General features: G+C 53.1%; 1 protein-coding gene across 1 annotated transcript; it reads right to left on the reverse strand.

Annotated features, from left to right (window-relative positions):
* Positions 1 to 217: 217 nt before the first annotated feature.
* Positions 218 to 7,627, reverse strand: PRDM13 (PR/SET domain 13). The gene is made up of 4 exons (XM_059941632.1): positions 7,484 to 7,627; positions 5,821 to 5,952; positions 5,411 to 5,531; positions 218 to 1,962 (listed from the first exon to the last, which is right to left on the reverse strand). The coding sequence occupies exons 1-4, from the start codon at positions 7,625 to 7,627 to the stop codon at positions 218 to 220; spliced, it is 2,142 nt and encodes a 713-aa protein (XP_059797615.1).
* Between the last annotated feature and the right edge of the window lie 2,268 nt (positions 7,628 to 9,895).

Raw genomic sequence — 9,895 nt, forward strand, 5'->3', positions numbered from 1 at the left:
AGGCAAGATATTTTCAAGCCACCTCGAAACCTTTGCTCACAATTTCAGCATCGGACCAGCGACTTCTCACCGTTCCAAATGCGGCGCCCGACCAAAACAAACCGGTTTTGTCCGTTGGGCCCTTCTTCTCACCACCAGCAGTTCCTCTTCTCCCGGAACAGAAGCCCCTCTTCTCTCTGTCCACGGCCCCACACTCCCCGCTTCCCGGGAAGACTCGTTACGAGTCACGCTCGCCACCGCCCCCGGCCTCAGGGTCGCTCTGGTCGTCGGTGAAGCAGACGTCCACGTCGCTGTCGTTGTCGCTCTTGGGCTCCCCCGGCTCCGGGGGGTAGTCAGGCTCCGCGCCCGGGCCGTCGGCCGCCTTGGCCAGCAGGTTCTGGCCGGGGTGGCGGGACTTGACGTGGCGCTCCAGGTCCCGGCGGCGCACCAGCACCTTGCCGCAGAACTCGCAGCGGTAGGGCGTGTTGCCCTCGGCGTGCAGCCGGATATGCTTGTTGAGATTGCTGGGGTCGCCGAAGGGCCGCAGGCACACTTTGCACTTGAGCGGCTTGTAGCCCGTGTGCGTCCGCATGTGGATCTTGAGCCCGTACTTGCGCGAATACAGCTTGCCGCAGTAGAGGCACAGGTGGCCCGTCTTGGGCTTGCCCGCGCCGCCGCCCCCGCTGCCGCAACCCCCAGCGCCACCCGCCGCCACGACGGCCGCGGGCAACGTTCCCGCGTCCAGGCGGCCGCGGCCTTTCCCGGCCGCCATCTCCGACAGTTGCTGCGTGTGTATGGCGATCTCTCGGTCGATGCTAGCCAGGGAGCCCAGCTCGGCCGGGCTCAGAGCGGTCGCCGCCGCCGCCGCCGCCGCGGGCCCACTGAAATAAGAGAGGGACTCCGGATACTTGAGCAGCCCGCCGAAGTGCAGTTTGAGCGGGTAATAAGTGGCGGCGGCCGGTGAGCCGTAGAGTAGCTCCCCGTTGTAGACGGTAAAGGCCGGCATGACGGCGGGCAGGTGGCTGCACTCGCCACCCGGGTAGCCTTTGAGGCCGACCGCGTCGAGGGCGGGCAGCACGCAGCGCTCAAGGGGCAGCCCGGCCGCCGGGGGCAACTGCGCGTAACGCGCTCCCGGCAGCTCGGCGGCGGCGGGCGGGGCGCGCTCCACGTGCTTGAAGGCGGAAGCTTCTTCCGGGGGCTCGGGGAGCAAAGGGAAGCCGCGCAGAGCCCCGGAGCAGGGCAGGCCAGGAGGAGGCGGCGGGTCCCCCGCGAGCAGGCACTTGGGGTGGTGGTGGTGGTGATGGTGCGCGTGGTGGTGATGGTGGTGGCCCGCTTCGCCCGCCGCCGGGTTCTCCCCGCTTCCCGGGCGTCCGCCCGGCCGGCCCCCGCCCAGCAGCCTGCTTAAGGCCAGGCTGGCCCCAGGTTTGCCGCCGCCCTCCTCCCGGTAGGGGTCGCAGTGCGCGGCCGCGGCTGCCCTGGCCAAGCCAGCGGGCTTGAAAGCCGAGCGCACGCCAGGATAGAAAGCCAAGCCGCCGCCCCCCGCTGGGGAACCGCCCACGATGCCGAGGAAGTGGCCGTGTCCCCGGGCGGCACCACTCATGTCCAGGATGCGCTCCGGCTGCTCCTTGCCCTTCTTGGACGGCCCCCACTTGGCCAGGGGTGGCGAGGTGGCCGAGGGCGCGGAGGAGGCCTCGCGCTTGATGCTCTCCCGCGCTCCGCAAGCCTGGAGGGCCGGCGGGACCTGCGGGTGGGCCCGAAGAGTGCCCGCCGGGGCGGCCGCAGCGAAGTCTGGCGCCGGGGGTTTCGGGGAGAGGCGAAGGCCATCCGCGGCCGGGGCAGCGCCTTGGCGAGCCGTGTGCTCGTGGTGCAGGTAGGCGCGGCCCCCGCCGCTGCTGAGCACACAGTGGAAACGTAGGTGCGCCTTAAGGCTGTTGGGGTATCTAAACGTCCTCCAGCAGTACCAGCAAATGTAGCGCTCCTCCCCTGGGCGAGAAAAAGTGAAAAAGCGACCCGGTGAGAAGCAAGCAAGCGACAGAGAAAGAAAGCGCCAGCGCACACAAGGCAAAGCCCAGGTTTTGACCAGCGGTATGGGGAGAAGCAGGAGTATTCTTGGGTTCTGGCGAATAAGTGAGTTCGGTAGCCCCATTGTAGCGAGGACTCTGAGAAGCCCCAAATGGCCAACTTTGTCACCATCTCCATCCTCTGAGACTACTCAGGGGCCGAGAGGGGTGACCTGGGCCTTTGCAACGAAGACTTCCTCCGGGCCATGCGAGCAAATCTTCGTTGAGAGGGCAGCGCTCAGGCAGGCTGGCCAGGGAAGAGCAGCTGTTGCTTTAAATCAAGTGTTTGGGGCTGTGCTGGGCCTGGGCCCATCTGTTTGCGTTTGCAGAATAGGTGGCGTATGTCAAGGAGTTTGGGTAAACTGAACAAAGGCCAATCTAATGGTCGTGAGCGCCTCATTACCAGGCGAGACAATATCCTGTATGTATGGGCCATATGTAATCATTCCTTTTCATAGAACAATGTCTTTTATGTCCACTACCCACCCTCCCCACCCCCTCCCAGCCTTAAACACTTTGCCTGAGGTTTTCCTGGAGCGTGACCAACTGAAGGACCACATAGGGACTATGATTTGCTATTCTTCAAAATTATTTGTATCTTTATTTCCTCTTTAACCCCATTTAATTTGATGGGAGAAAAGAAAAAGTCTTATGTCCCGATATTCTAAAAACAGAAGGATGATGTTGCATTATCTTGTCAGTTGTTCCACCTGGCAATTAATTAACTCCTAGATAGCTGCACAAATCCAAGCTTAGTAAAGTCCTTGGAAAATATATATGGTGTGTGTGTGTGTGTGTGTGTGTGAATAATATACTCAGCTTTTGATAAGTGCACCATTTTATATCAGGGACTATATACATGCTTTTGGCATCAAACCTTTTTTGTGTGTTTAATATTATTAACATTAGTTGTTTTTAAATTTTGCTAGGGTCTGTGAACACAATCAAAAGACACATGTATGAAACAGATTTTGATCACATGGTAGAAGTTAATTTTCTCTCAAAAAGGTCATGTTACATCCCTACAGAGAACAGCGAACTTGCAATTGGGTGTCTTTTTAAGTGTTGTGGTTGATCAATAATACTGAAGGGATGTCTATGAGAAAGAAGTTAGTTGAGCCACAAGGAAGTATCCAAAGTAAATGTCAGTTTCATTAAATGTAATGGGAAAGTTAAATTTTTCCTCCTTGCACACAAGTAGCTTAAACTTCTAAAACATTACTACAGAAACAACAATGGGGGGAATTTTCAGATATTCCTCCCTTCATGTATTTTGCTTCTGAATTTGTATAAAGCAAGTAGTCCTCCCAGATAACTAACGTGGAAGTTCAAGTAAGGAGCAGATTATTCCAGCTGAAGCCAAGGTAGAGCAGAATGAAAAAGAAGGGAAGAGGATTTGCCTATGTGCCCTATCCTAATTATTTATGGAAGACTTAAATAAAAATCAATTCAATATTTCTGTTGTATTGAACAGCCATGTAAAATAAATCTTCATAAAAAGAGAGAGAGAAGAGACTTCCTGAGTTCTCTTGGTGGGTATGTTGATTTAATATCTTAAGTAACCTTCTTTCTGCTAAGTTCAGAAGCTCCCTCTCATCACCCCTTTTTAAAGAGGGCATTTTCAGAGGCTGCCCTAGAGTGACTCAGCTCAATGCAAAGCCAAGTAAGCTTTGTTCCTAAAACAAAGAGTATTTTTGTTAATCTTACTATGGAATTGAAACCCACTGGGGTTAGTCAATATTGGAAGAATAGCAGCCATCCCTACTTATTTCTTCCTCTTTTCAAGGTTTAAGCAAATGTATGTTTTCTCTTTCACTGTGTTTGGTTTTTTTTTGTTGTTTATCCTAATGAACTGACATGTTCTCTGGATTCTGAAATCCAACCTATGCCAAAAGTACCAAACACACTTCATAAGTGATCTTGCCTCCTCTCCCGGATGTTAACTCTAAGGTGGTCAAGATTTCAAGCACCTCAAAGCTGTGGAGGTCAGGGTTCAAAGTAACCCACACATTCCCCAAAAGGAAAATGGTGTCTCTTTTGATATCTGTGACCATATGATGTTTATAGGCTTTAATGACTGAAATGAAAACATGAGGGCCACCACTCAAAAAAGTTGCTTTTGTACTGTTTGAGAGTGTCTAAAGAAGGGTGTTCTGTGCAAAAATTCCTGGCCCCCAAAGGCCAGGAGTCCTTGGAATTGTTCTATAGTGGCAGATTTGAGAGTTTTCCACTATGGGGCTTTTGTCATGTTTCCCTTTTACTGGAAGAAGCTGACAAGAGGATGTAATGTGATGCAAGGAACAAACTAAGATAACTTTTATGAATACTGTACATGCAGATCTACCCACAAAATCAATAGAATTAGTTTACAGAAGACAGTGACACTCTGAAGTGAAGTGATTCATCATTTTGAATTAACTTCATTCTCTTATTCATTAATTGTTTAAGTCCCACACTTGTATTAAGATCTTTATTTCTAAAGGAATGAGATTGAGCAGGAAATTCAGGAGAATGTGTTAAAATAGTTCACGGCATCCATGATGTTGACTTTAAATATAACTGTGTCTTTAGGAGAAATTACAAACAAAAACAACTGGCAAAGAACAAAGAAAGTCATGGAAGTGTTGTGCAATAACAAGGAGTCTCAAGATCTTAACTATTTTAGCACCCCCCAGCCTTTTTCCACAGCAAGTGTTCCTCAGTGTTCTAGGGAAGGTTTGAAAATGTTTTTCTCTTTAGTTACTGCACCTTAATTTGCATAAATCCGCTCTTGGCTTTGGAAGGGGTCAAATAAATCTGAGAAGAAACTGGGATACATCCCAGTTTCGATTTAAGTAGGGAGAGGGAAACGAATAAATACCATTTAAATGGAAGGGCCTCAGTACCTGCCAACTGACCAGCTGTAAGTACCGTAATGCTTCTAAAATGCTGTAGAAATACATTACTTTCCTCCAAACCAGTGAAGAGATGCCCCTCGCCTTCAAAAGCATTCCAGGTTTGAGTTACACTTTTTGGAGCTCATGAGGTGGTTACCCTAATACTACGTTAAAGCATCTTTATTGATTCTTAAGTGAGTAAATAACTGTCTCTTTGGGTATGCAATCAGAAAGGATGACCCGCATGAAATTCATGAAGAGTATTTTTTCCCTGCCATCGAGAGTCAGATTATTATGGTCTGTTTTTATCATTTACTGTTGATTTAAAGGAGGTAGTGATGACCTCGCCCCTGCCCACTCCGACAGGGAGTATGAATTCAGTTTTACACAGCGCAGGAAAAAGGCCCTTCAAGTCTAGGGACGGGCCCAAAGACCGGAGGCGGGCTGGACTCTCGCCTACCCGCGCTCACCCGACGGCTTTCTCAGAGGCGGTACCTTTCTCGTCGTGCGTCGGAGTTGCAATCGTGGGGATGTCAAACCACTGCGCCAAGGAGTTGGAGTACCACACGGTCAACTCCTCCCCTGGCTGGACGTCTCGCAGCGCTCGGTAGAAGATCTGGGACGCAAGGAACAGTACAGCTTGCTGTCATTTCCTGGGTAATCGGTCAAAAAACAACTGAGAGGAAAGGTTCGATTCCCCGCCCTGACTCTGTGTGACGCTGGGAAAACTATTGGACCTCTCTGAACCTCAATTCCCTCATTCTTCAAACCGGGAAAATAATAGTATCTGCCTTATAGGGTTATTGGGACGTTTAAATGAGACCTCTAGCTAAAGTGCTTTGCTCTTAATATCAGTGACAGTTTGGTAGATAGAATTGGCAGTGCAGGGGGGGAGCCCACAGTACCTGTCCTCCGGGTAAGTCTGCAATAGCTTCGAGAGTCTGTTCCTGGGGGTTCCTGGCTGCCCGGATTAACCCTATCCACTCCAGGGGGGAGCCCCCCGACTCGTCCACCAGCTCCCCTCTCACAATGCGCACCTGCAACACAAGGAGTGGTCGTTCTCTCGCGTGCCACGGCCAGGCCCACAACCCAGAGGGCAAGTGTATCTTCCACCCCCAGCCGACTCAGGAAAATGGTTGTGCTCATGTTGGCCAGACCGCTGTGGGCTGCTGGGAGGAGAGCAAGTCCTTAGGACCCTTGCTTGGGGGAGGGAGGAAGAGGGGAGGCTGACTAGTATAACAGTTCCCCCCCCCCCGACCCCGCCCGTCTTGTCCCACTTTGACAGCACGAGGAGTGAAAGCATCCTGCCCGAGTGCCTGGGCACATCTCGTGCCAAGACGTCTCCCACCCCCACCCCAGCTCTCCGTCTCGCGGTTCTAAGGGCAGCCCCGATACCAGGCTAGAGACGTTTCTAAGTCAGTCCCAGAACGCAGGGTGTCCCGCGCCCCCTCTCTTGCCTCCGCATTCCAGCGGCACCGCACCAAAACGCGGAGGTGCCCGCGAGCCCCGCGGCGAAACTGTCTGAACAAAGCGGCCGCGCGCTGGCCGGCCATTTAAAAGCCATTAAAGCGCGTTTAAAGAAGAAGGAGCGGTACAAGGCGAGCCCGGCTATACTACTCTGGGGAAGAGGATGATTGCGTGAGGAGCCAGATGCGGGTCCCGTCGACCGGGCCCGGAGCAGTTCCTTACAAGAAAGCTGTAGTCTAAGGTCCTCTTCCCAGTCACCCCTGCCCACGCCACCGGACTCCTGCCTTCATTCCCGGTGGCAGTTGGCCGACCTTCACCCGCTGAGACGCCTCGGGGCGGGCGGGGGCCTGTTAGAACCTCTCTCTGGTCGGGGTTCGCGACGCTCTTTGGGAAGTCGGAGCGGGCGGGTTGGCCCTGACGCCTCCCAACTGCGATTCTGGCCCCTCCGAGCCCGGCTGCAGGCGCTCAGCCCCGGTGCCCCTCGCGGGTGGGCGCTCCTCGTCCTCGGAGTCTGCGTCAGAGCCAACACCTGGCGCACCCTCTCTCCATTCACCCCGAACCCGCAAGCAGACACCCACGGAAGGAAACACCTGGGGAGGTTCTAGGAACAGAGTACCCAAGGATAAATTTTTCGGAGACGATGAGATCAAATTATTTGAAGGCAAATTTAAGCCTCAAATTAGCTCATTGAAGGGCAGAAGGTAAGAAAAGTCCTCAGCGCCTGTGAGTTGTATAAAAGAGAAAAGGCACATTTGCCAAGAGAGGAGAGATGCGGCGGGAGGAGGGGGGCGCCTCTGCGAAGAACGCCACAGCGCTCCGGGGAAATCGGGGGTTCCGAGTGGTCCCGGCACGTAAAGAGCCCCACGCATCCCACCCGGGGGCTGTCCGCTCTCAGCCACGTCCTCTCCCCTAGCCCGGCCCACGTCCAGCTCTCGGCTAGTGCGACTTGTGGGAAATGATCGGAGTCCCCTTCCAACTGACAGAATTGGCAGGTAACGACTCAGTCACCCCTTTCCTCCGCTAGCCCTATCCACCCATTTCCTGGAGGGGTTAAGGGGAGGCGAACGAACGGCAGGGGGCGGAGGTTGGAATGGCTAATACCTTTTTCTTGGGCCCGGGCTCCCTGCGGTCTGACAGGTACTTGCCCAGCTTGAAGGTTCCAGGCACCGGCCCGAGGCGCAGGCCGGCCGGGATGCAGCAATCGGCACTCACGCTGGTGGCCGGAGCGCGAGCGGCTCCGTGCATTGCTGTCGCCGCCGCCGCCAGGCAGGCGCTCGGGCGCACTGGGTCCTCGGCAGGGCGCGAGCGACAGAGCCTGAGCCGCACGCTAGCTGGCGAGCCGCGCCCCGACGTGCGTTCTCCGCCCTCGGAGTGACGCGGACGGGCATGCACTGCGCCTTTTCAATCTGGGCGGGCGCCTTTTGGCACCGCTAGCGCAAGGGCGCAGAGTTTGGTGAGAGAGTTGCGCTGCAGAGCAGCTGCAGAGTCCTACCCGAGAAGGTCACATGGAGTGGTTCCCTCAGCCCCCTGCATAATCGAGGCCTCTGAATGGCTGGCGCACAATGGTCCAGGCGACCTTCCCATTCCTAAAAATCCAATTTGTCAAGGGCGAAGAAAAGGCGCTGGTGAATCAAAGGTCCGGCGGGACCATTAATCCTCAGCATGGGGCATTGTCCTCGAGACAGTTACGATATTTTAAGTGACAAATCCACTGTATAATTTCTCCATAAATTTTACTTCCTTTTATTGTTCACCGACAAACCAGTTTTGGGAAATAAGTGACTACTTTAAGTCTACTTGGCTGATTCCTTTGAGCCTTGGTCTACTTCAAAGATTTTTAATTCTCTCCCCTTGGCTTTATTGTAAAGGAGATTAAACAAAGAGATGGGGACTGTTTGGAGGACTTGTTAACTTCTATTGATTTCTGGCGTGTGCCATACAGAAATTAGGCAGGTACTTGATGGGAAAACACCAGAAAATACCTACACTTTTTAAATAACGGCCGTATTACCATTTCAGGCGATTGGGTTCAGGCCAGTCCTCTATTTAGAACCGCTTTACCGTTCCCTCTGTCCAGTTTCGCCCCGAAGTATGAAGCGTCCGAACTAGCTTTGGGAGACGAGGTCACTTGTTCATCTCTGCTCCCGGGTGCACCCCAGGGCCGCACTTTCTCTGGAGAATGGGAAGAGGCCGCAGGAGCGGACGCTGCGGGGGTTCGCGTGCCCTGACCGCACCCGAGGTTTGAAGAGGGGTTCTGCGGGCTGGGTTTTTAATCATGTCTCCCCTGCACGCCAACCGACGACTCAAGTCCTGCACGCTTTTTTTGTTTTTTTGAATTTTTGAATCTTATTTTATTTATTTTTTATACAGCAGGTTCTTATTAGTTATCTATTTTATACATATTAGCGTATATATGTCAATTCCAATCTCTCAGTTCATCCCACCACCACCATCCCCCGCCACTGTCCCCCCACCCTTGGTGTCCATGCGTTTGTTCTCTACATCGGTGTCTCTTAAGTCCTGCACGCTTTTCAAGTTTAAAACGAGGATGAATTCCTTGGGGCTAATTTCCCCAGAACCAACACACCAGACTTTTCTTTAAAAAAAAAAAAAAAAAAAGGAAAAGCACTATAGCAAAGGTCACAGAAAAGAGGGCGAGGTGGGCGTTGATAACCTCTGCCTTTAGCCCAGTTCGTAAGCTAGGAGAACGAGTATTTGGAGCTAAACTAGAATGTTCCTCGTTTTCTTTTAGGGAAACCTCCGATTTGCGTGGGGACAATTATTTTCATAAGTTAGCCGAGTGATCAAATTCATTAGATATTTGTGACAGTTCTGCCCTCACCTGCCACGTGCTGCTCACCCCGAGCGCCACTTCCCAAATCCAGTGGACCGGGACACGAGCCCGACGTGGTATTCCTGGAGAGGACTGAATGACTCTGTGTTCGGGCCTGGTGTTGGAGGCCCAACCACTGTACAGATGGGCAGAGGACTCCCCGCTGCCGCCACGCCGAAATCTCCACCAGGCTCTGCCTGCGAAACTGCGGTTCTTAGGCCACTGGAGGGGATAACTCTGATTAACGACGGCGGCAGAACGCAAGGTGGCGACACCTGTAATTTAGCAGTTCGTCCCACGAAGCCCTCAGAGAAGCTACGTGTGGCACCCTTCGGTGGAGACCTGCGTTCGCAGTACTGGACAAAGTCAAGAGAATGGGGGTCATTCAGTCTGTGCTCCGTCACTCAAGCCTCGGGGAATTACTTCAGAGCCTCAGTCTCCTAATCCGTAAAATGGGAATGATGATGCAGACTCTTGGCTTCCATTCTGAGATTCACTAGCGTTTGTGCGAAGGTCAACAGCAATGATCTGTAGAGCGAATGAATTTAAGGACGCTCCAAAACTCGCTGTTTGCCTAATAGTGGAATCCAAGCCAGGTCAAGGGTCTCAAGTCTAAGCATCACAAGTCAGGCGGGGTGGTGACACACGGATGGCCGCTAGGTGGTAACTCCAAGGCCTGT

The sequence above is a fragment of the Balaenoptera ricei genome, chromosome 12, assembly GCF_028023285.1.
Source record: "Balaenoptera ricei isolate mBalRic1 chromosome 12, mBalRic1.hap2, whole genome shotgun sequence".
In the NCBI taxonomy this organism is placed as follows: domain Eukaryota; kingdom Metazoa; phylum Chordata; class Mammalia; order Artiodactyla; family Balaenopteridae; genus Balaenoptera; species Balaenoptera ricei.

Coding starts and splice junctions, on each gene's coding strand:
- PRDM13 (XM_059941632.1), bottom strand. CDS start 7,627: ATGCACGGAGCCGCTCGCGCTCCGGCCACCAGCGTGAGTGCCGATTGC. Junction 5,953..7,483: donor AGCCCGGGCCCAAGAAAAAG/GTATTAGCCATT, acceptor CTTGTGTTGCAG/GTGCGCATTGTGAGAGGGGA. Junction 1,963..5,410: donor TCCGACGCACGACGAGAAAG/GTACCGCCTCTG, acceptor TTTCTCGCCCAG/GGGAGGAGCGCTACATTTGC.